Source organism: Podarcis cretensis, assembly GCF_951804945.1.
Source record: "Podarcis cretensis genome assembly, chromosome: 1".
NCBI lineage: Eukaryota > Metazoa > Chordata > Lepidosauria > Squamata > Lacertidae > Podarcis > Podarcis cretensis.
In genome coordinates, this window is record NC_137170.1 from 102,377,424 (window position 1) to 102,404,106 (window position 26,683).

The following is a 26,683-nucleotide window of genomic DNA, read 5'->3' on the forward strand; positions in this document are numbered from 1 at the left end:
CATAATAAGAAAACCAACCAACCAACCAACCAACCTCTAAAGAAGAGAAACGGTCTCCTGTGTGGCTCGGATAACCCTTTTAAACCATGATCTATGTTTTATTTATTTTATTTTTTAAAAATAATTTTTATTAGTTTTCCAATTTTAAAACAAAACAACCACAACAACATAAAAACATCGACAAATACAAACAAACACACAAATATAAGTTCTTAACCTCATTTTCATAAGCCTCCTTTCTCGGGCTTCCCCATACCTCACCCTTTTTACATCCTTGTTTTACAATTTTTCAGCAACCATTTTAGCCAATTAAATTTAAATTTGTTATCTTTCTCAATTTCACCTTAAATCATCAAACATTTTCGGCTGTAATTCTGCATCTTCCTTCCCCTTGACATTTTAACACTCATCAATATTGTAACAGTTCTTAAGATAAGCTTTGAATTTCTTCCAATCTTCCTCCACCGTCTCTTTCTCTTGGTCGCGGATTCTGCCAGTCATTTCTGCCAATCCCATAAAGTCAATCACTTTCGTCTGCCATTCTTCCAGTGTGGGGAGTTCTTGTGTCTTCCAATACTTTGCTAGAAGGATCCTTGCTGCTGTAGTGGCGTACATAAAAAAAGTCCTATGCTTCCTTGGCACCAATTGGCCGACCATGCCCAAGAGAAATGCCTCTGGTTTCTTATGAAAAGTACATTTAAGTACTTCTTAATTTCATTATAGATCATTTCCCAAAAGGCTTTAATCTTTGGGCAGGTCCACCAAAGGTGAAAGAAGGTACCTTCAGTCTCATTACATTTCCAACATTTATTATTGGGCAGATGATAAATCTTCGCAAGTTTGACTGGGGTCATGTACCACCTGTAAATCATTTTCATAATATTTTCTCTTAGGGCATTACATGCCGTGAATTTAATACCGGTGGTCCATAACTGTTCCCAGTCAACAAACATAATGTCATGACCAATGTCCTGTGCCCATTTAATCATGGCTGATTTAACTGTCTCATCTATTGTATTCCACTTCAGCAACAAATTGTACATTCTTGATACATTCTTAGTATTGGGTTCTAACAGTTCTGTTTCCAATTTCGATTTCTCCACCTGGAAGCCAATTTTCCTGTCTTGTTTAAAAGTTTCCATTATTTGGTAATAATGAAGCCAATCTCGCACCTTGGGCTTTAATTTCTCAAAACTCTGTAGTTTAAATTCACCACTTTCTTGTTCTAAGATTTCAGAATATTTCGGCCATTTGGATTCCATGTTAAGTTTCTTCACCTCCTTAGCCTCCATAGGTGATAACCACCTAGGAGTTTTATTTTCCAACAAATCCTTGTACCGAATCCAAACATTATATAATGCTTTCCTAACAATATGGTTTTTGAAACCCTTGTGAACTTTAACCTTGTCATACCATAAATATGCATGCCAACCAAACCTGTTATCAAATCCTTCCAGATCCAGAGTATCTGCATTCTCAAGAAGTAGCCAATCTTTCAACCAGCAGAAAGCTGCCGATTCATAGTACAGTCTCAAATCCGGCAGGGCAAACCCCCCTCTTTCTTTTACATCAGTAAGTATCTTAAATTTTATTCTGGGCTTTTTGCCCTGCCAGATAAATTTAGATATATCTTTCTGCTACTTCTTGAAACAATCTAGTTTGTCCACGATTTGTAATGTCTGAAACAAAAATAACATTCTAGGCAATACATTCATTTTGATCGCTGCAATTCGGCCTAACAAGGAAAGCTTCAAATTCGACCATATTTCTAGATCTTTCTTTACCTCTGTCCAATATTTATCATAATTGTCTTTAAATAAATTCACATTTTTAGATGTCATGTTAATCCCCAAGTATTTTACTTTCTTTACCACCACTAACCCAGTTTCATTTTGGAATCTCTCTCTTTCAACATTTGTTAAGTTTTTTTCCAGAACTTTAGTTTTTAGTTTGTTCAACTTAAATCCAGCCACCTGACCAAAAAATTGAATTAACTCTAAAACTCTTTTTGTACTAGTGTCTGGCTCTTGTAAAGTCAATACTAGGTCATCTGCAAATGCCTTCAATTTATAGTGTTTAGTTCCGACCTGAACTCCTTTTACCAGCTGGTCCCCCCTGATCATGTTCAACAAAACCTCCAGGACTGATATAAAAAGTAATGGGGATATCGGGCACCCCTGCCGTGTCCCTTTTTCTATGGAAAGTTCGTCAGTAACCACATTGTTTACTATTAACTTAGCCTTTTGTTCAGAATATATTGCACTTATACCATTTTCAAACCTTTGACCTACCCCCATCCCATGGAGATTCTTCTTCATAAACTTCCAAGAGATATTATCAAAGGCTTTCTCCGCATCCACAAAAATCATGACTGCCTTCGTGTTAATATTTACAGTTAGCAGTTCCATAATATCAATTATGTTCCTTACATTATCTGATAAGTGTCTTCCTGGGAGAAAGCCTGCCTGGTCCTTATGAATCTCCTCCATTAAAACCCTCTTCAGTCTTTTTGCTAAAATGTCGGCAAATATTTTGTAATCCACATTAAGTAGTGATATAGGGCGGTAGTTCTTGATCTGGTTTTTTTCAGTTTCAGTCTTTGGTATAAGTGTGATGAAAGCTTCTTTCCACGATTCAGGTGCCTTTTTCCCCTCTAATATTTCATTACAAACCTCCTTAAGCGGCTGTACTAACCATTCTTTCAATGCTTTATAATATCTGGAGGTTAGTCCATCTGGTCCTGGAGATTTCCCTAGTTGCATATTTTGAATGGCACCCTCCACTTCTTGATCTGTTATTTTCTCATTTAAGATCAACATACTTTGTTGCGAAATTTTTTGTAATCCATATTTCTTAAGAAAATCTTCCATATCTCCTTCATTTTCCGGCCCCATGATCTATGTTTTAGGTGATATCACCATTGTTTTAAACCATGATCTATGTTTTAAGCGATATCACCATTGATATCCGTGATTAATTTATGAGCAGAGGGCGATGTATAGGTTACAAATTTATTGTAATGTATGATGGTCGTCCTTGTTTTTGTTTTGCTTTGGTTCCTGTTTGTCTTTTGTAAGTTTAGGCGATTTTAAATCTGGAGGTCTAAGTATAACATGTTGGTATGGGAAACTGTCATGTAACGGGCCAATGGCCGTAATAAAGATCAGTCCAAAACCAACCAACCAATAACCCCTTCCCACAAACACATTTAAAAGGCCACGAAATGTTCACTTAGTCAAAGGCCTAGTTATAGATAAACTTTATGCCTGGCACATAAAGATATGAAATGAAGTCTCCCGGTGGGCCACCCTGGGGAGAGCATTCCACAAATGGGGAGCCACTGCATAAAAGGCCCTTTCTTGTATTGCTGCCCTCCAGGCCTCTCAGGATTATTGCAGCATCTGGGTCAGGTCTTATGGGGAAAGCCGGTACTTGAGATATTAATATCCTAAGCCATTTAATGTTCTATAGGTCAAAAGCAGCACTTTGAATTGGGCCCAGAGTCCCATTGGCAGCCAATGCAGTTGGGCTAGAATTGTGTGACTTGCATCTAACGCAGCACCAAGTAAGCGTTCTGTCAGCACAAGGATTTACACTTGTGTAATAGGATTTCCCCTTCTACCTGCCCCCCTGGCCCCTTACAGCCCCTGTAACTGTACAGTGGTACCTCGGGTTAAGTACTTAATTCGTTCCGGAGGTCCGTTCTTAACCTGAAACTGTTCTTAACCTGAAGCACCACTTTAGCTAATGGGGCCTCCCGCTGCCGCCGCACCGCCGGAGCACGATTTCTGAAGCAAAGTTCTTAACCTGGAGCACTATTTCTGGGTTATCGGAGTCTGTAACCTGAAGCGTATGTAACCTGAAGCGTATGTAACCCGAGGTACCACTGTACTGGGGTTTCCCTAAACCCTCTGGAGCAGATTTTGGGAGGGAGCAGTTTGTGTGGGGCGTAGGAGAGGGAGAGAAAGTCTTGTTGCACAAGTGTAAATCCTTGTGCTGAGGGGACACTCAGCACTCCATTGGCTATAAGCTTCTGTGAAACAGGTCACTGTACTAACTCTATTGAAAATAAGTCTTGTTTGCTGTGATGTTATGTGTGATGATTCATTTACATAGTTGCATATGATGAGAAGCTGTGAAAGAGGAAGAACAAGTACTTTCAGTCAGTATGTTACCTTGTCACAAGATGATATCTGCCTTTATCTGAGCCTCGTAATTTCGCACCAACATGTTTTAAATGTGTAACGCATACTCAGCTTCTATCCATAGTTAAGCAATAATTAACTTTCATTAGGTTATCCTCCTGAGTATACCTTCTTGCAAAATCACATACAAAATGTCTTCCCAGTTCAAATCATGCTTGCCCTGTCCAGATTCTTTGCAAGAATCTTAGCAACCTGTCAATAGAATATTGTCTCCCTTTTGCCCACCCCTTATATAGTTTTTTTTTAATCTATCATTTCTAGCTACATTTGACAAGTGATGAGGCCTACAAGTTCATCCCTTCATTTTGAAAGAATTTTATAGGCTGACAGCCTCATTAGTGGCTTCATTAGAATTAGCACATCACACTTATAAATGCAATTACTTTCTGAGAGCTACATAGTTTAGAGGAGATTTAATATACCGAAGTATTGTTTTAATAATTTAGATGGAGCATAAGAAAGAACTCAATAGTCTCAAGCTTTCGTGTTATTTTTAGGTAAAGATACGGGAATTTATGCCCTCGCTATTCATCTTCACACCTTGCTTATAAAGAGACCTTTAAAAAAAAAAGTAAAATATTCTTTGATTTGTAGTCCATGCACAAAATGTGCCATCGTTTTTCTTCAGTTTCATGAATACTGCAGCTTTATAATACTAATTTTTGTATTATTCTTTACTTTAAAAATGCTGCCATCAAGTGGTAATTTCTATGCATGCTTACATAGTTCATTTCTAGTATTTTCTTGGAGTTTCACATCAAAATGCAAGTAAGGCCCTGTAGAGCCTGCCTTCCCTCAGAAATCCTCAGTAGATTTTGAGAACCTGCTTCTTTGCTTGCTTCCAGTTGTGGGGAGCTTATTTCCATAGTATGGAACTACAGTAGATGACAGAGCAATCCTATACATATCTGCTCAGATGTAAATACGGCTGAGTTCATCATTGCCAACAAACAACATACTTGAGACTTCCCAAAGGTTCATGCTGTTGTTTAATCAATGTGCAGTCGTTCTTTGCTGGGGGTTCAGGTATGTTTCCCACAACTAGCATTCTCAGGTAGGAAAAGAGCATGTTCTAGGCATGTACAATAGTTGATCCTACCAAAGTGAATCCAGCCCACCCACCCTTGCTTGCTTATGTGCCTGTGACTGAGGAGAGAGGGAGCCTGGGACCACAGAAGAGCTGACAGGAAGTCTGTAGCGCCAGGCAGGCCCCATCTAGGATGTGAGTTGCATTTGCTTTCATGAGTCCTGGGGTTGAATGGTTTTGGTATACTGATGGTTGTGTCACATATTTTTTGGGCCACAGCTAGCAGTCCTATTACAATAGTGTTGTACAGAGCATAGTTGTGGAAGGGTCATGATACTTCTTGCATCATTTCTAGACAGATGCAGCCCATTTTGTGGCTTTCCGACCATTACATTGCATGGAAATAACGATTTCTGTATATACAAAGCAAACTTAAAATCACTTCTTTGTCCACAAGGGTTGCTTTGTTGGATTTGACCTGGCTCATGCTGTAGGCAACGTAGAACTGCATTTACACGAATGGGGAGTAGACTTTGCCTGCTGGTGTTCCTATAAGGTGAGAATGTCTTTAGTATTCTGGAGTATTTGTAATACAGTTAAAAATCAACAGATATTGCAAAAACAGCCAAACAGAACAGTTGGTTAAAGACTGAAGAGAACTGTTCATTATTTGTTTCATATAAACCTGTGTTATATGTGTTGCATTTTAAATACATGTAAGCTAGGTAAGCTGCTTCAGTACAGCTTTGCCTTCAACAGTTGGTAATTCAAAACATGGTCATAAAGAAACGCTTTCAAAATATGCTGAAGGTTCTGCAAGATTGTAGGAAAACGGAAATCCACTAATATGGAGCATCATCTGAAGAAACCACTTTACGTGCTCTTAGCCAATATTACAAGAAGCTACGCAATTTCAAATATAAAGCTGTTTTAAGGAACACTTTCCTTACCGGTTCACACTCACTCACATTATACTTAAATCAAAGTCAGTCTGCAGTTTCCAAAGAGAGGTCAGTTATGCTTTCATGCATGATAAAACTAGAAATATATGTAAATGCTGACTTCTATCTTACAGTACCTCAATTCGGGAGCAGGAGGTCTAGCCGGTGCTTTCATTCATGAGAAACATTCCCAGACTGTAAAACCAACGTAAGTCTCTTTCACATTTTCAAAAAAACTATCCTAATAATGAAGAGTTTGCTAAACACATTTTTTTTTTATTTGTGTGTGTACTAACATATACAATTCATTTATTTTTGTGTGTTAAACCCAACCCTACAAATGGAAATGTACACTGAGGTTGCAGTCCTATACACACTTACTTCCAGAAAAGTTTTTTCCCCTGAGCATTCATTTATAAGATGATGCTGTAAACCAGGCAGTGTTATTTTGCAGGAATACACAGTTTTACAAGTAACAGTGTTAATACTTTTTTAGACAAATAAAACCCATCTGAAGAGATAAAACAAGCATGGTGTTTGAATTGCTGTTTCAAAATTGTGATAACTTGCTTTGTTTATGCGCACACACAGTCTATTTTGCCTTCATGGAGATTGATATCAGCTCAGTCATACATAGCAGCAAACCAAAATTTCTTAGCGGTATTCTTTTAACCAGGGAATCAAGTAATCAAGAAAACCACCTCCTTCATCCTCGTGATTCTTCATTTTGAAAAATAGCTTCCTAGGAACTAACTGCTTCTACTTCCTTGAGTATTCTTTGTTGTTTTAAACAGCCTTGATTTTCTGAGACTATGGCACTGGGACTGATCACACTGAAAGAATACCACAATGCATTTTATTGTATACATAAATAAATGCATGAAATATATTTTCGCTTCTGTGTGATAGAACTGCAAGAGTGTGCTAGAAGCACAATAACAGGTTCAAATCAAGAGTCTCATGTATGGAGAATTGACAAAGACTGAGATAGCTTTTCTTTTTTTAATGCTATGAAAATATGGAGAGCAAAAAGTAATATGGTGATAAATGTGTGTGTGTGTGTAATATTGTATTTAGAAGTAGGTAAGTGCAAGAGGTTATATGCAGCTTGCTGTCAGTTGCTGCATATACAAGGAAGCTGTTATAGGTCTTTGTGGTTCATAGTTAAACCTGTCAGCATTTATACAAGATAGGAGGATTCAAAAGGTCACGTTATGAAAGGCCAGTTAATTAACATTCTGCTGGCTCATATTGACTCATAGTTATAAACCAATGGGATGTCAGATAATAGAAGTGATTGTTGGTGAAAGATCTGAAATTGTATAAAAGCACATTCCCAGAATTGCTAAGGATCAATGTGTGGCCTGCATGGGCACTGTGAACAGTTCAGGCAGAAAAGAGCCTGAGGAAGTAGCAGGCAGAGGAACAGGAGTTGAGATGAAAGGAAGGCAGAAGGTATGAGAGTGACAGCAGGAGGCAGTTGGACTCAGGAAACAATAAGGCTTAAGACAAGATACATGTATGACCTGACCCAAAGACAAACTTCAGGAGAAGCTGAAGGAAACTTGCCAGATCTTTTCAGCCCTGTCTCTTTCCATTAAGTACTGAATCAGAGAGCAGGTGCAGTCCGAAATGTGAAGATTTTGTTGCCATGCCACCACCACCTCTTCTACCTGGGCCATGTGGTGGCGCCCACTAAGCAGCAGTGGTGATGGAAGTTTCTGGTGATATTTGAGTGGCCACTGCTGCTTCTCCACTAATGGCAGGGTGGGCAGGGGGCGTGCAGGGGCATTGCTTCTTAGTGTTCTACCACCTGAGGCGGCTGACTCAGCCTGCTTCTTGGGTGGGCCGGCCCTTCCGGAGAGAGAGCTTCAAGTCTTGTCCTTTAGCGTTTCTGGGATTTTAATCAGGACTGTCCTTTAGCGTTTCTGGGATTTTAATCAGGACAATAAACTGAGATAAGAATATAACCGCTTCCTTAATGTAACAGTACAAATTTGAATCAGAAACAGTTTAAATGTAAAGGTAAAGGGCCCCCTGACCATTAGGTCCAGTCATGGATGACTCTGGAGTTGTGGCACTCATCTCGCTTTACTGGTCGAGGGAGCTGGCGTTTGTCCGCAGGCAGTTTTTCCAGGTCATGTGGCCAGCATGACTAAGCAGCTTCTGGTGAACCAGAGCAGCGCACGGAAACGCCGTTTACCTTCCCGCCGGAGCGGTACCTATTTATCTACTTGCACTTTGAAGAGCTTTTGAACTGCTAGGTTGGCAGGAGCAGGGACTGAACAACAGGAGCTCACCCCGTTGCAGGGATTCGAACCACCGACTTTCTGATCGGCAAGCCCTAGTCTCTATGGCCCTCTAGTCTATTAATATATATTGTATGGGCAACATCCAGTGCTGTTTGTCTGCATGTGCAATGGGACTTCAGTTTCTCTTCTCACCCACTTGCAGCCCCCTCTTGCCACCCATATCTGCTCTGGAGGGTTCACCAACTTTCCAGAGCTGATCATAGGCACTTGCAGTGCAGTTCAGCAAAGAGAAGAGGAAGTAGAAGCCCCATTGCATGAGTCGATGACAACCTGGGCTTCATTGAATCTCACCCTATATAAACAAAGAGTTTAATAAATGCAAACGTATTTCTTTAACATTTTAAAACACCTGTGCATGTTCATTCCATTATTCAATCATCACCTTATACTACAGTACCAAGGGTGGTTTATAATAAAAGAAAGAAAACATAAGTTTCAATAAATTACATATAAAGTGGACAAGATAAAATATTATTAAAGATTTTATGGTGGCAGCAGAATTTGTAAACAAAGAACAAAGGTGTGTGTGTGTGTGTGTGTGTGTGTGTGTGTGTACAGGAAGCCCACAACTTGTGCTTGCTTTACTTAAGCAATTACAACCTTACACATGATGGGAGACGAATAAGTAAATAAAAAAATGGCAAGTGGGGGAAACCCACTACTCTCCACTTATTTATTTTTCCCACCAGTGGGTTTTCCTTGCTTACTGTGCTTTGGGAAGGCAGTGTGAGGGCTCTGGTAGTATTGCAGAGCCTGTTGAGGAAGATGCCTTCACGCTTCCGGGCTCTGGGATATTCACAGGAAAGCTTTGAGAAGTTCTCAGGGCCCTCCTATGATCTTCCCAGGCCCCAGTAAGCAGCAGTCCACATTGTGGGATGGGGCGGTTCTGCGGGTACCTGACTTTTCACAATTTTATCTTTGCATGCAGACCCCCAGAACCGAACACTCACATAAGTGGCAGGGTCACTGCATGTGTGTGTACACACACACACACACTCTAAATATCTGGAAGGGTTGTTAAGCCAAATCTTCCACAATTTGGTAGCATGGTAGCATCAGTCACAGTTTAGGGAAGCCATCCCAAAGTACTTCAGCTTTGCATTGAGGAGTTCAGCCAATGTCAATCTGCTGGGAATCTGCTTTCTGCTATAAATGCATCTAATAGTGAAAAAATAATGTTTTAAAATAAGTAACCCCAAGTCATGTCAAATAGATGCTTTAATAGAGTAGTTTTGATTTTTAAAATTATTCTTTTAAACAGTATCTTTAATGTCTTTGGTTTGTGAACAAAATCAAAGAGAAATTCAGCTCTGTGGCTAATGGCTTTTTAATAGTGTCATGTTTTCATTAAAATTATATCCAACTATAAAGCTAGGAAGCATTAGGCAAAGATATGCATTATCAAAGCCTTTATAATCTATGAAAATTAAGTGCTCTTCGATGGTACGCTTGCTGCATGAAAACAAATATTTTTCAGTACATCACATTCTTTAAGAACAGTAGCGTATATTTTAAAAGATCTTAACAAATGTAAATATTTCTTTCTAGTGCTAATGTTTTAAGACACTGCTGGTTTATATTTTGATATTAGCTAGAATTAGGAAGTCTAAATCTCAGAGTAAAAGTAGTTATGGTACAAGCACAATTGCATTATAAGCAAGGCTGTCTAGACAGATAATATTGTTCACAACAGTCTAGACACAATAATTCTGATTAATTCTTAGAATCATTTTTAGTACTTCTAATTGAGAAGAACTCATTATGGGAGATAACAGCAATTTACAAGCTGATTCTTGGAGATTCTGATTTGTTTGAGATAAATGTCAAGAAGTTTGTTGCTTCTTTAAACTATTTTCTTTGTTTTTCTTTCACTTGTCTGTCACCTCTGCTGTCCCGTATAAATGTATTTTATGGATCTTCTTACATTGTCTTTGGTAATTTATGCACACAGGGAGCATGACAGAGATATTACTCCCTCCCTCTGCAATTTCCATCATCCAAATTAAAGAAATAAAAATAGTTGGGGTTACAAGGCTATTGCTTCTCACAGAATAGTAGCAATGCCAATTATGTTCTATTGGATGTATAAAATGCTTGCAGCCACTACTCTCCTGTAACCTTGTTTGAAATTTGCAGGTCTGTTTTAAAAATGCTCCGGGAGGAAGCCATTTCAGCTTTCTTTGGGACAGAAAGATCCAAGAACCATCACATAGATGACTAAGGTGTAAATTGTGAAACGTTCTATTTTAGGAGCATTTGTTGTAATGTGTTTTTTCTCCCTTGGGTGTTGAATTTCTTCCAATAGACTTAGCTCCCCCTACTGCTCAAAGGAAAGAAACTCTATAATTTAGAATGAAATTGTTGCTTTTCCCTCTCTTTGAGGCCTCAGTTCATTTCCTGTCTTTGCTTGGAGCAGACCATTTGATCTAGGTATACTGTTGTCTGTGTCCTCTTCCCCAGGCCTGTGCATTTTGTCCTTTTCCTTGACTTCTTTGTTGTGTGCAAGGTTAGCCTCTCCACCTGGTCCTTTCCTGATTTTTTAAAATCTCTCAGTCAGCTTCTTAGCTGTGACTGGTGCTTGTTTCTCTCCCCACGACCACCTCAGTTCTTTCCAAAGTTTCCTTGATTAAATTTCTGGCTAATATTATTTCCATCTGCTTCTGAGCATAATTCTCTGCATCCCCCCTTCCCAGCGTTCTAAAAAATAAAATAAAATTCTATAGTCTTTCTCTCTGGCCCCTTCCCTTCCCCGCCTCAATTGCCTTTCTGTTGCTCTGGTGAAGGCAAGGTGAGCATCAAAACAATGGGAAAGGCATCTAGGAAAAGATCCACTACCTCTCACAGCTCAGTGTGCATGTTGCTCATCAAGCCCAGCAGTAGCTGCTGTTGGAGCACTAGTGAGTTTGTGCTAGCTAGGATTCAGGATCTGCAGCACTTCCTAACAGTAATGCGCGTGCGCACACACATGCTTTGGCGGTGGACTGTCCCAGTTCCAGCTGAGTAGACACACGGTTACAGTGTTAGCTCAATTGAGCTAGGGAGGGTATGGTCAATTCTCCTGCACAGCTTTTGTAGACTGCAGCCTTTTGTAGACTTGGAGAAGGTCCAAAATCCACAGGCCTTGAGTGGGAGCCTGGAACTCCTTCACATCTTCCATCTTGAGCAAGACATGACTCTCAGACGACGACGAGTAACATATTTTGCCATCAAATTTAGACTCGTCCACATCTGAGGATGAGTTTGTGGCGTTAAATACTACAGGAGTCCCCATGTCTAGTCTCAAGCAAGGCACCTCGATTCTTTTGTTTAAGTCAGGGGATCTCAAAGCAGATAAAAAGCACCTTATTATCGGACCTTTCAGCTGAGATGCTTGCACAGAGCAAGGCTTTGGAGTCTCATCCCTCAGCATTGAGTGGTCAGAAGAGCATCCACCCTCCAGGTCCCCCAAGTAACATGCTAAGACTGAAACAGCACTCCTCTTCTGAAGAGGATGTGGAAGGCTCTTCAGAGCTAAGACAAGCTCCGATAAAATGAACAACACCTGCACATAGATAACTTTTGCCTAGCAAACTACCGCCTGGATCTATTTCTGTTATCCTGAGTTGGAAGATAGGGAATGAAGTGATGGGTCTGAGATGGAGGAGGAGCATACTTGAATTATTAGACAGTTTTGGAAAACTGTTTACTTACCATTATTATGTAAAACATTGATGCTCTGGGACCTCAATGCCTCATCTCTTCAGCCCACAACATTTAGGGGCATGAGTTTTGCCAGACCTGATGCCTTCTGGAAAAGGCATTTTTTGTACCTCCCCATTTAAGAAACTAGTCAAAGCTGCATAGACCATGTCTTTGCAAAGCAAAAGAACTGTAGCATATGCTGACTAGGTTTATATTCTAGATCAACCTTTCCTGGATATTCATAATAAACTATGACTGACAGTATAGTCTGTGGAGCGGAGCTATTAACTATGGATTTCCAACATTATTTGGCATAAAAGGTTAAACGCCACTTATACAATGATTCCCTTTTTTTCAAATACTGAAAAAGGCTATGTTTTGCCATAATTTCTGAAAGCATAATAATGGTAATAATGTGGATTTGTACACCTGTTGAACTGTATGTGCAATCTTTAAAACTAAAAACGAGATGGAATACAGACACACAGCAGAACAAAGCAATGGAAATGTAATGTCTGCTGGAGTATCTTAGTAGTACAAATATTTTGTAGTATCAGTGTACAGCATGCTTTTTTCAGTCACATAAACTAGTAATTCTCATGTCCTTCCATGCTCAGACATAAACAATGGGGAGGGAAATCTAGGAAAGCAAATACAGTTTAAATCTGGGTACCATGGGGAATGTGAAACCTTCAAAATTAGCCTTAGTATTTAGCATTTATTTGGGACTTTAAGATTAGTCCTCGTATTGATTTCGAGCAATCACATCCTTGTGTTTTTCTGCTTTTTGCTTCCTACGTCACCAGGATGTTCCAGGTCTTCAAATAAGGGAGTGAGACAAAAGTGAATTTGTCTATGTCAGAGTATTCCATTTTATAGCTGATTTAAATGCAGAACAATTTGCTGTATCCCATACAATCAAATAGAGTAGAATTTAACTGCTGTTGAAGTTGCAGGTGTTATGCTGTGTCTGGAAGGTCTTTACTCCTCGTTTGAATCAAGGATGACACCCAGTGGCCATACAGGGTCATTCCAACATATAAACTGGTATTAAGATTTCATTTCCTTGCCTTTTAGCCTCCTCTTAAAGAAGTAATTAAATTCCTATCCACTTGATCTTCCTGATGCCATTTAAATGATTTGATCAATTGCTTTCATCCAATGACCAATCTTATGGCTACCCTTTCCCCTGCCTATTATAGATTTGTTCATAACTTCTCATCTTTCATATTCTCTTCACTTTATTGATATTTATAGGAAAGTAATTTTTCTGAAATTTATTAAATTACAATGTATGCTGTAAATTATAGCTTTCTTTAAACAAAATGCCAATGGGGTAAGCCACAGAAGAGTCCTTATTCTTGTCCACCTGTCAAGGAAGTTTAATATTTAATACGACTTAACAAGATGTATTAAGATGCAATCTTGGTCTCTAATGTAATTTATCTTGCTTTGGATCAGATATGCACTTTATATTTCTTCAAAAACACAGGGCATAAAACAACACCATTAGCTACAAACCTTTTTTTTTTTTTACATTTCTGGAACATTCAAGTATTCCCTGTCTTGCCTTGTATTTTTCAAACCCTAGAAACCACAATTGCATCTTAGCAAATGGTGATGTTATTAATGTATCTTGTGAAAGCCGGACTGATGTAATGGCTAGTCTTTAGCTGAAACTGGAGTGACAAAGTTCAAATTTCTACTCAGTCCTGAAGCTTATTGGGTAATCTTGGGCTAGCCATATTCCCTGATACTGTTGTTATAAAAGTAAAAATGGGGTGAGGGCTGGGAGGGAAAAATCATGTATGATAGCCTGAGATCCTTGATAGGATAAAAAAATCAGTGAATAAGTTAGGGGCTGCGAAGCATATCTGTATGGGAATTTCCGTGCTTCCAGTTCAGCACATTATTGAAAAACACAGGGAACCCAATTTTCCTAGACTGGGAAATATTCCTAGAAGTAACAAGTATATTGATATGTAATGATATACTATAGATGGCTCTACCATTCTTACAGGCCACCATCAATTGTTTGGACATGGAGCTCCAGAGAGGAATATATGAACTATACTGTTTGATAGCCATTAGATGTTCAATGACATCCATAAAAATATTGAAACACATTCTAGCTGGAAAAGTGTTCCAGTGAGTACATAAGCATCAGTCTAGGATACTGTTCTAGCTTATTTGTATTTATTTTATTTGTACAGTTTGTATCTTTGGCCCCCTGCTTCTCTCCACAAGACAGACTACAAAAGAACTGCTGCTGCCCAGCAGATAGTACTGTTAACATTCTTTTAAATTGCTTTTAAATTGTGTTTTTAATTTAAAAAAAAAAAATTTTTTTACAAAAATGAATTGTTTTTAAAGGTTTTTATGTATTTTGAGGGGGGTTATTTGGCTGTTTCAGCTTATATATATTTTGCTTATGTATTTTGTGTTTTTATTTTGCAATTTTATCTTGTGAACTGCCCTAAGACCTTCAGGTATTGTTGTTGTTGTTTAGTCGTGTCCGACTCTTCGTGACCCCATGGACCAGAGTGCGCCAGGCACTTCTGTCTTCCACTGCCTCCCACAGTTTGGTCAAACTCATGCTGGTAGCTTCGCGAACACTATCCAACCATCTCGTACTCTGTCGTCCCCTTCTCCTTGTGCCCTCCATCTTTCCCAACACCAGGGTCTGTTCCAGGGAGTCTTCTCTTCTCATGAGGTGGCCAAAATATTGGAGCCTCAGCTTCAGGATCTGTCTTTCCAGTGAGCACTCAGGGCTGATTTCCTTAAGAATGGATAGGTTTGATCTTCTTGCAGTCCATGGGACTCTCAAGAGTCTCCTCCAGCACCATAATTCAAAAGCATCAATTCTTCGGCAATCAGCTTGCAGGTATAGGGTATTATATAAATTCAATTAAATAATAATAATAGTTATCATGGGTCAGCTCATGACAATTTAAAATATGGTAACAAAGACAAAAAAAGCTATAATTTAAAAGAATAGTTACTTACGTGAGGAATTATGAAAAAAGAATGAATTGTATTTGGTGAAAATAATTTATATAGGGGCTCAAAGTAGAGCTGTTGCCATATTTCACAGAAGACATTTTTCTGATAAAAATTCTGAGATTTTTTTTCTGAAGGCTGCTTTGCCGAATTTCCTCCTAATACTCTTCTCCGCTTTTGTGATGCCCAGCAAGCCACATCTACTAAGGCAGTTGCTGCTGCTTCCACTCGTTGCAGCAGAAGCAGCCACAGTACCTTTGGGGCTGGAAAAAAATATGCTTTGCTACTGTCACTGGTAATAGTGAGTTACACCTCCAATAAATTGTTGGAGAATTTCTCTTTCTCCTCCCCAAAGAGATTTAGTGAAATGGGTCCCTTGTTTTCTCTACTTACAAATAAGGTGGGTAATTTCTAGAGTCCATTTGTACACAGCTCTAGTTCAAAAAAGTGTAGAGTCCTGTCACTCCCATAATGATGTTTTTGGAGACACATTGTTAACCTGTTCCTTCCCCTTCTTCATCTCTACACCCAGTGCTTTTTTTCAGGGGATACCCAAGGGTACATAGTACTGGCACCTCTTTTTTGTTATTAAAAAGTGTGGCACTTACTGTAACAACTTCATGGTGAGTATACTGGCACCTATTTTTCTATTTAAAAAGCCCCTGTCAGGATACCGTCAGCTGCTCCTGGCTGGTTGCCCAGGAAAGCATAAAGACAAGAAAAAGTTTCTTACCATCCTTTGTTATTCGATATTTACAGAGAGAGGCCATAGAACCCAGCCTCTTGGATAATGGCATTGTCCTGAGTGAATCTCCACCACCCCACTTCCTCATTCATCACTTCTGCAGGTGTTGCTACGTTCCTTCTGTCTTTGAGCTCTTTGCTCTCCTCCTTTCAAGGCTCGCTGGGTTCTGGGAGATGGAGGGTCTGGGATGCTTTCAAATGACACTGTGTCAGTCAGCTGTTGCTCCTCTTCCACCTCCGCCTCCTCTCCCATTATTTCCCAACTTTTCCCCTCATATGCCTCTGAGCTGTGACCTCTCACAAACCCCTGTTGTAAATCTATACTCTCTTCCTTTTCCTCCTCCCTGGAAGGGTCAGGATGGGGAGGTGATCTCCACCATTCCTCCTCTGCCCAGTCCCTGACAGCAACAATTGAAAGGACCCAGTCTCTGGCTACAAACAATTATCCCCAACTAGTTGGAGAAAGCTCAAAAGAACCTTTGATCAACCTTATTTGAGATGGGGGGGGGGACTCGTATTATGAACTCCTGCATCTCAAACGTTTTTCCATTCTTAAACCCGGCACTTGTTTTCTGTGGCAATGCTGAGCTATTCAACATGTGAAGCATATAAGAGTAGAACATGTTGTGTATATCCAGCATATTAATGCTTCTTTTTTTTTTCATCTCAGCTAGGTCTGATTCACACAGAAGCTCATGCCATTACTGCATTTCTTCCACCTGTTCACAGATTTCCTGTTTTGAACAACTTCAATCCTATGGACACACATAATCTAATGAACATGCAGACACTCATGACTGCAATTGCAGGAATTCTTGTTACACAAAATGTTTGCCCTATGCATTTATGTATTATGCACAGTGCTATAAACATACAGATACATATAAGAGCAAGGGTAGATGTTCAAGCCCCGTACTATCAAATTGAGGGAAACTGGCTACTATAGCACTAGGCAGAGTATGTCCCAACCCTCAGTAATGGCAACTGATTTCTGCATATATGAGATGCAGTGGGTTTTCTGGTCACAGACATCACAATAATTTGTACACAGGTAAACAGCGGGGCCTATTGAGTGCCTCAGTCAAATCAGTGCAGCTGTATTACATCACAGGAAGGGAACAACCCCTCCCAGCATATCAGAAATGGCACCTGTTGCTCCAGTGGTGAGACTCTAAAAGTCAATCCTATAAAGTGATGTCAGTTCATAGTGGTTCGTAGAATAGCTCAGTAAGTAATGGCTTTCTTTCCCTTTTTATAATCAAACAATAAGAAAGTGAAAAGCATTAAAAGCAGGATCCCTGCCAGAACCAAATGAATAATTAGCATCTATCTTCACTAAAGATACTGGTGAGGTACTCATATCTTAAATATCACTTTCAGATGACAAATTTAATGAATCCCCACACATCAGAAGCTTCGTGTAAGAGGTTTTAGAGTAAATAGATTAAGCAGCAATATGTCGCTAGGTATAGATTGGGTCTGGAAGGTCTCAATTTTAAAATTGCTGAACCACACATTTTGAAATGTAAATGTCTCTTAACACCAGCCTCTCTTTTAGAGGGTAAGATGATAGCTAAAGGAATACCATTATTATTATTATTTTAAATGCCTGGAAACTTCAGGCTGCTGAACATGATTTCAAGGCCATGCAAATTAATAGGGAGAGGATATATATAAAATTGTGCATAATTTGAGAAAAGTGAAGAGGGGATATTTTATCCTTTTACATAGTGCTAGATATGAAAAGATACTAAAGTGAGGACACATCAAGTGCCATGTGTTCTAAGCAAGTTGGATGAAGCAGAACTGAAGGATATAAAGGAGTAGTTAGGAAAGGTCAGAAGTGTATTAACTAGTAGAAAGAAGCACTCTAAAGCCATTGCTTATGGTAATGCAGGAAAGGCTTTATGGACTAAATGATTCTCAAAATAATCTTGAGGGATGGTGGAAATAGGTGCTTTGTAAAGAGAGAGAGAACAGAACCTTTATTCGTATAGAGTCGGGTAAGAGAAAGCAAAAAAGGGAAAGGTGACAAAAGGCTAGCAACTGGAAGTGAATAGGCTGATCTGAACAACTCTTGCTGATCTGGACACAGCAAGCAGAACTCAGTTCCAGCACCTCTCATTTGGACACCATTGCCTTTATAAGAGAACAAGGGAGACATTCATGGTGTTACATTCTATAGGGTGAATTCAAAAGAACTAAACTTGCAAGTTCTAGTTCAGCTCGTTAACACTTTGAAGAAGAGCCCTCCTGGATTAGATTGAAGTCCTAGTTCAGGTTCCCATCATGTCAAAGTAAATGACTCTGAGAAGCAGAAAAGCAGGACTTAGGGGCAATAGAGCTCTGCTGTTGTTGTAGCTTCCCCAACCCTCCTACCCAGCAACTCCTGTTCGGAGGCCTCTTATCCTGGAAGGCGTATATAGTCATCATAATGAGTAGTAGCCATTGATAGCCTTATCCTCCAAAAATTTATCTAATCCAATTTTAAGATTGGTGGCTATTACCACATTCTGTTGTAGTAAAGTATATGCTATCTACAAACTTTCGTCTATGCATGACAGCAGGTATATATGACTAGCTCATCATAGACTATGGCAGCTGAGAGGTATTTCCCTGTAGCAACCATGTGCTGATGTGAGAATGGTCCCTGTTCATGTCATAAATGTGTGTTGAACTGTGAGTTATGTGCATTGTGAAAGTTGATCTTACTGCGATGTCTGCAGTGGGATTGTAAATAGTATTTCGATACCGTATTTTTCGCCCTATAGGACACACTTTTCCCCCTCCAAAAATGAAGGGGAAATGTGTGTGTGTCCTATGGGGCGAATGCAGGCTCCTTGGCTTCAGCGATAGCAACTTGAAGCCTCCGAAGCCTGTGCTCCGGAGGCTTTGCGTTGCTTTTGCTGAAGCCAGGAGAGTCTGCTCTTTGAGGCTGGTGGTGGGAGAAAGCAGCGCTTCCCCCCACCGCCAGCCACACAAGCTGGGGGGGGGGGCAGCAGGAAGGCACGCAATGCCTTAGCGCTGCTCCCCGACCCGGCTTTGAGGCTGGCGGTGTGGGAAAGCAGCGCTTCCCCCCCACCGCCAGCCCCACAAGCTGCGGGAGGGGGCAGCAGGAAGGCGCACAACGCCTAAGCGCTGCTCCCCGACCCGGCTTTGAGGCTGGCGGTGGGGGAAAGCAGCGCTTCCCCCCACCGCCAGCCCCACAAGCTGGGGGAGGGGGCAGCAGGAAGGCGCGCAATGCCTAAGCGCTGCTCCCCGACCCAGCTTTGAGGCTGGTGGTGGGTGAAAGCAGCACTTCCCCCCACTGCCAGCCCCACAAGCTGCGGGAGGGGGCAGCAGGAAGGCGTGCAATACCTAAGCGCTACTCCCAGACCCGGCTTTGAGGCTGGCAGTGGGGGAAAGCAGTGCTTCCCCCCACCGCCAGCCCCACAAGCTGAGTCAAAAAGCCTGCAGGAGCTGCGTGCTCTTTAAAGGGTGCGTGGCTTCTGCGGGCTTTTCTATGAGATGGGGGAATTCCCTGTCCGCTGCTCCCAGAGCTGCGGGGGGTGGGAATCCTATTTTTTCCCTTGATTCCCCCCCCCCAAAAAAAAACTAGGTGCGTCCTATGGGCCGGTGCGCCCTATAGGGTGAAAAATACGGTATATGGACTAGTAGCCAGAAATGCAAGGGCTATGGGAATTCAGAGGTGTAAATTTTGGTGGTTGGATGTGGAGTAAAAAGACAAGCATCATTATGTTTTTAGCATCTCCGAAACGTAGGCTGATCAAAGCGAGGGACAGCTGACTTACTGCCATGCGATGCTATCATTAATGTCTTTAGCTTATGGTAGGTATCCATGGCAGGATATTTATGATCATTAATTTGCCTTAAGTAAGGCATGTCCTGAAGCCAGGATAGGGGTAGCATGTTTGCTGTTGCAGCTTCGTGGTTCAGGCAGCACAACAAAAGTCTTTTTTTCTGAGCAATTGAGTTCTGGGGTGGGAACAACTTTTCCTAAGCTGAATGCTTTCAAAATGTACAATTCAAAAAGATGAAAGGGTTATAAATATATGTAAAGCAGGCAAGAGAATAATAGATAAGCTTCAGCAGAGGATTAAAGCAAAACAGTACACCGCCTAGTATTAAAATGAAAGGATTTATTATGAAGTCTTAAACTTATCACAGGCTTACCAGCAGGTAGGGTCTTGAAATAAAAATCTTGAAATAAAACAGAGTTTTCTGCGATATTTTGGTGGGATGTACCGAGAAGAAACATGTTTTAAAAGCATCAATCTTCTTTTTAAAAAATGATAGAAATAAACAGCTATTCAAAGTTTAGTGGGGGTGGGGTGGGTAGGGAGAGACATACCTTGCACAGCAGGCTCCAGGTTTGAAGGAAAGCTTATAATACATTCAGATGACTTCTTGGCTGTCAACGAGGTGAATTGCTTTCATTCTTGTGCTTTATTCTTTCATTCTTCTGCTTCAGACTACAGTTCATAAGTATGTTTTTCCTTCATGTGTGGCTAACCTGCACTTGGGTTAGAAAGAGAAATAAACAGCTGCATGGCTTCAATGATGCTGTGTCAAAAGCATTACAGGGCATCACTGTCACGTGCTCTGGAAAATGCCTTATTTGAAGTGGGATTTGAAACAGGAGAGGTGTAATGACTTTTACAATGAAATCTCATCTGTGCACACACACACATTTATTCTGATAATAAATGAATGAATTGACCTGAAAGGCTTCTATTTCAAGAGTGTAACCAAGTCAGCTTTGATTAACATCCCTAAAAGTTGTTGTCATTGGAATGAGATGAAAGAATTTAGTGGTTATATAGAGGATGTCCTTGGAAAGATTTGCTTCTATTACTGATAGACTGTAATTGTTTCTTAAGAAGGGTCATGTGAAATCAGAGCAAGGGGATTCTAATGACAGTAATTTACACAGCTAATAAAGGAAATGGTTTCTAACTATTTAGATGCTGGTGGTTTAGACGGCATTTGTATTGAGACTTTGCACAAAAGGAAAGAAAGTGAATTTCTCATCTGAGCAGCTACCCATTTCTCATATAATGTTGCAAGATAACATTAAAATGTTCATGGGCTGTATCAAAATTTTACACCAACTTCTTAAAGTACCCTTGACTGTACTCAAAAATAAGCTATTTTTGCTGCCAAATGAAGAGGGGAGAGCATTTTAAGTGCCTCTAGCTCATTTGAAAACCAAAAGTTAAAACTTCCCCTGAGTAGAGGCAGTTTAGGAATAAAGGCTTTGGCTAATTAGGTTTAATGGGACATTGTCTTGGGAGATGTGATTGATTAGGCCAATCTAGACACAGAATAGGCCTGCAGGGTTTAATTCTTGGATTCTCCAAGTGAATGGCAAATATCCAAGGGCATTTTTTAAAAAAAAAATATTAGAGGGAACATTAAGAAAGTGTGCGGCACCTACATGTCATGCACACATTCATGTAAAGTTTTGTGGATGAAAAACAGCCTCAAGAGGCTGCAATCTTGAGTGTAGAAGTGGTGAGCATTGAGTTCCTTAAGCCTTTCCCATTCAAAAATGCCCCTAGCTTATTTTCTTCTATGGGATTCCATTGGGATTCCATTGAGGTTTCATTACCTGCTCTTACATGTATACCCCTAAGCATGTAGAATGTTGCACAGTTGATCTATATTATCTTTTTACCTTTCTCCCTTTCAGGCACTTTTCTATAGCTAAGCTATCCAGATTTCTAGAAGTCCTTTCACAGAACAGGCAGAGTAGAGTACTTTGCAGCACTACTTCCACATCTGCCTCTTTGGAAACTAGTCAAAGCTAAGATGAAACTAGGTGGGATGTGTACGGTGTAAGAGTTTGGGCTTTTTCTGTGTGGGAGGTTTGAAAAGTCTTGTATCAACATGGAAATTATCACAATCTCTTTGGGGAGGCAGATGCATCATACAGAGAGGATTCACAATATAGCTTCACACACAAGCATCAGGATGTTGAATGCTGACTGAATAAGTTTCTATAGTCACATTATGAGTCATCAGGGAGGTCATCTTTATACTGGAGGCAATTGCCTATTAACATAAGCTAAGAAACCATATTGTGCTGAATATGTAGGCCTTTTGTCAGTTTCTGTTCTGTATATCCACCCAACACTCACTCCTCTTCTCAAAGAAGTCAAAGATCACACCTACCTGTCTTGGGAATTTGACAGAAAGAGGTTGTCAAGGAAGCCCAAAACTCAAGAGAATTGAATAAGGATAATCTAAAGTTCTGCAAACATCTGGAGCTAGTAAGGAGTACAAATTTCAAAAAAGAAAAGAGCTATTTCGTTCGGTTTATTTTACACAACACAAGAAGTGTAATCATTTACAAAGTTATATGTATAGCAAAAACTGGGCAACCTTAAATATTCAGCATGTGACTGATACAAAAACCAAGCCATAATAAGTATATTGGCTTGTATTATTGTACGGTTCTGTATAATGTGGGACAATAAGCAAGCTTAATATATGCATGATCCTTGTCACAAGGTAAACAGAAAAGATCACCTTGTAATAAGGAGAATTCATTCTTGGGTGCTTTTCTATATTTGATTCTAGCTCTTTTAACATAGTGAAAGACGTGTGCATTAAAATTTTTCTATTTGGCTATCCCTAAACCTTACTGGGGGAAATGATTATTATTGCATTATTAGCACTGCAAAGTATTTTTAATTGAATATAATTTTGCATCACTGCTTTATATTGATTTCTGAGATGTACAGTATATTCAGCTTAGAAGGCAATGCAAAATGCTACTTGCAATTCTTGACCCAGTTAATATATTCTTTAATTTCTGTCTAATAAAGCAAATATATATCATTTTCTCTGTTCAGAAATGTAGGGCCCTTTAGTATTGCTTATTTCGATGGATGCATTACGAGGATTCTGCATAGTTACATAGTCTTTGTGAATTAATTCATGGTGCTAAAGAAAGACAAAGTGATTTACAAACTATCATGAGAGTCAAAAGCAACTAACAACGTTAAGGAAGAAGTTGCATCTCTGAAAGAGCACATGTGTTATCTTTAATCTTTTTGAGGCACTCTAGAAAGTTTTATCACATTTTCATAGGCTTTTTAAAGCAGCAAGGCACTGTCTTATAATTTTTCACTATTATGGTATTGGTTTTCCCCCAATACTTTTAGAATAATTACTGCGTACTTCATTAATAATCTGTAGGAATAAATTGTCTCCCAGGTTGATTTTTAATTTCTGAAGGAAAGCAGGGAATTGATACTCTCAATAGCAGTTCCAAAGTATTTCTGGCTGTATTCTCTCCTGCCCCCCCCCCTTTCTTCTCTGTAGATGTAGTTAAATAAAAGTGATATATGTACACTCTGCAGTAACAGTTGATCATAAGCCGATTTAACACTTTTAATTCAACTTCATTAGCCTTAGAGGGGTTGGTCTGGGTAAGATATTTTCTTAGGATGTAATTTAGACTTCAATTCTTTTTGCAGCTTCCTCATACTTTTTCTCTGCCTGCTCTCTGTGAATGAAATTACCTTTCCTCATCACAAAAGCCTTAGAGGCTTCCAGAGGAGTTCTGTATGAATTCAACAAGCCCTGATTGGATTCCCAGTATAATGGCTATTTCTCTTTCACATACTCTGAGCACAGAAAACTTGTATCTTGTTATAAAAGTGAACTCAATCTCCCTTTGTTTTGACCTGGAGGGGTAATATGGAGGGACATGCTCAGAGATTGGTGTATTCCCAGTTGAACTGAATCTAAAAGACTAACAAGGAAAAAAATATATCTTTAAAGAGGACATCTGCACCCTCTGTTTTCAAATCCCCATCAGCAGCAAATCACCTTGCACTTGGTTGACCAAAGAGCCAATGCGTTTTTCATGCACAGAGTGCATTTGCTACAACCATTAAATTAAACTCTCTACTGAATGTGAAAACAAAAGCTGCAATCAGAAAGGACATCCAGTTACTTCTTGGGTAGAACAATTATTCCAAATTGTGGCATTTTACATGCCACAACCAAGTCAAGATAGTTATGCCAGTCACCGGGTTTTGTTTTGTTTTGTTTTTAAAAAACAAACATTATTTTTCTCTCATTAAATTTTGTTCCTGGGCTGCACTAAAGGCTAAATAGGAAAAAATTGTTTTGCTTCTAATGACTATTGTTAACTCTTGATTTTTTTTACAACATTTTCATAGAACTATAGGATAGCTACAGCATTCTAAGAGAGAAATCTGCTAATAATGAGCTGCAAGGATGTATAGTATGTAGATTAAACACAATTGATAATTAGACATGCAATAAAAGTTTAACACAAAAGACCCTCAACATATAGCAGTTTGAAATTAATTTTGACCACCTCCACCCCTGCAGATCTTCCTTAAACACAAGTAGTATAACAGTGTAGTAGTATATCATTGTTTTTATTTGGCTTTTCAGTTTTAAACTATGTATTTTACGAATCTCATGTGGCTTGTTCCTTAGAAAGCCATGCGATGTAGGTTAAAACTCTGGAAGAGTGACAAAATGTGTGTTGGAAAGGGGAGGAAAAATAGATATGCCTCTTTCCAGGTGCAACAGTGTTTCAGCATAGTTCAGCTCCACTTCCTTTGTCCCGCTATTTCTTCCATTCCTCCCATGATTTTTAGGCATGGATCCAAGAGGTTTTTCTTCTGTCTTGCCACTTTCCCTGGGGCAACCCACAGTTTATTGCTGAATCAGAACAAACGTCAATCGGTAGAAGACTCAGTTGACGTTTGTTCTGATTCAGCAGTAAACTGGGTTTTCCCGAGGAAACTGGCAAGGTAAAAGAAGAACCTCTCAGACCCATGTCTAGACATTGTGGGACAAATGGAAGTGTGTATGAGTCCAGAGTGCTACATGACTGTCTATGCCCATTTCTGCTCTGCAAAGCCTGCCCTTGTAAGCTTTGCAGACATTGACTGCACTTTTATAAGTGGTGATCATAAATTCTGAGGGTGCCTCTTTCGAAGCTGAGCAGGAAAAAGACAAGTGTGATGGAGCAGAGAAAGCTCATGATGAGAATGTTTATGAACTACAGCGCTATAGAAAAGTTGCCCTTTTTATAGGGTGTTTCACCTGCTGCCATTCATTTGCTTCTCTGTCTTGTTGACGGTGTGTGGGGAATGCACAGACTGTCCCCTTGGTCAGGAAGGTTTGCCTATTCAAGCCACATAAATACAAGCCCAATTTTGTTCATTCTTTTTTTAAAAAAATAAAATATAAATCAGTAGTCGGTGTGGATGGGATCCTTCCCTCCCTAGAACACAAATGAACCTTGTGATCCTCCGGGTTATAAATTATAAATGAGCAGCATGCTCATCTGTTATTCAGAAGCAAAGGTCAAAGGATTCCCCCCACCCTTACGTTCTTTAAACTGGATCTTCTTTGATGTCTACACCGCATATACATAGCAATCATTATATCCCACGCTCTTGCATCATTAATGCAACTACAAACGAAACAACTCAAGTTTTGAATGCCCAGTGCTTCACTATAAGCACACAGATGTGAAAGGAAATCTGAGCTAGATAAAAACACACAAAACTTTTACTGATGGGATTGCTCCCTAGCGTAACCATGCTTGAAAGCAATGGGGGCAAATTATGATCCTTTCGGGCATAATTCTTGCTCTCCAGAAATTTTCTGTCTTGCTGCCTTTGACTAGCAAAACGGGAGCTTGCTGTGTAGGTTAAAAACCAGACGCTGCTGAAATATGCTTTTAATTTCTAATCATATGACATTACCACCTTGAAATTGGGCAACAACTCCATCTATTATTACCTGCTGTAGCTGTGCACTATTACTCCAGTTTAGTTTTGCTTCTTTATTTAATTTGGCTCCTGTCCATCCAACAGGTTCCCAGGGCGGCTTACAGAAAGTTACAATTAAACCAAACAAAAAATGGAAACCAGCAAAAATTAAAACACACACACACACACACACAAAATACAGCATTAAAACAATGTACAGTAGATTTAAAAGGCTCTTAGTGTGTTGCAAGAGTATATAGGGCACCATATGTATTCACATAGGGGTCCATGGCCATTGGAATCCCAGTCAATCAGTCAGTAAAGTGGTCACTGCATGTGTTGGCTTCTAAGGCACAGAGGCAAAGGTAAAAGGTAAAGGACCCCTGGACAGTCAAGTCCAGTCAAAGGCAACTATGGGCACAGAACCAGCCCATGTCTTTACTGCCCCCAGCTATCAATTGCCTTTTGGGTAGCATCACATCAAGACACAAAGCCCGGGGGACCACCAAGTATAAGTTGTTGCAAAATGGTTATTCAAACTCTAAAATGAAGAAGCCATTTATGTTAAGCATGTTTGTGGTGTCTAGAGACTGAGGATATTCTAAATAGTTAATGGATTATAAATACTCATTTTGCATTCCAAATATTTGCTCCTCAATAAATTTTACTTTAGCATCTTATCATTCAGTTTTACTATATTTTATTTTTAAAAACATGTATTTGTAAAGCCATTATAGTCAGGTCTTAAGACCTTAGCTATTTCAAATCATCACAGGCTAATATCTTGCAGAAATTTGTCAGCCCTAATTTTATGTTTGCCCTCACCCTTTCCAGAATCAATAATCCTTTAGAGTTTCAATTTGCAGCCCCTTCTCAGGTCATAAATGTTTATGGAGGTCATTAGTCGGGAGGTAGAATGCCCCCAAATGTACAACTAAGAACAACTGAGAATTAAGTGCAACTATAACCTGAGCTATGTCTATGGGATTCTAAAGAAACAGTT

The 26,683-nt window shown here is 39.7% G+C and overlaps 1 protein-coding gene across 5 annotated transcripts in view; it reads left to right on the plus strand.

The window, feature by feature from the left end:
- The window catches only part of KYNU (kynureninase), a 95,698-nt gene that overhangs the window by 58,158 nt on the left and 10,857 nt on the right, over positions 1–26,683 (plus strand). For 4 of the 5 annotated variants that reach the window (XM_079994195.1, XM_079994193.1, XM_079994194.1 and 1 more), the window contains 2 exons: positions 5,690–5,788; positions 6,308–6,381. In XM_079994195.1, the coding sequence (XP_079850321.1) occupies positions 5,690–5,788; positions 6,308–6,381 (173 nt within the window). The remainder of the gene's footprint in view (positions 1–5,689; positions 5,789–6,307; positions 6,382–26,683) is intronic. The other variant, XM_079994196.1, reaches the window with a different exon arrangement.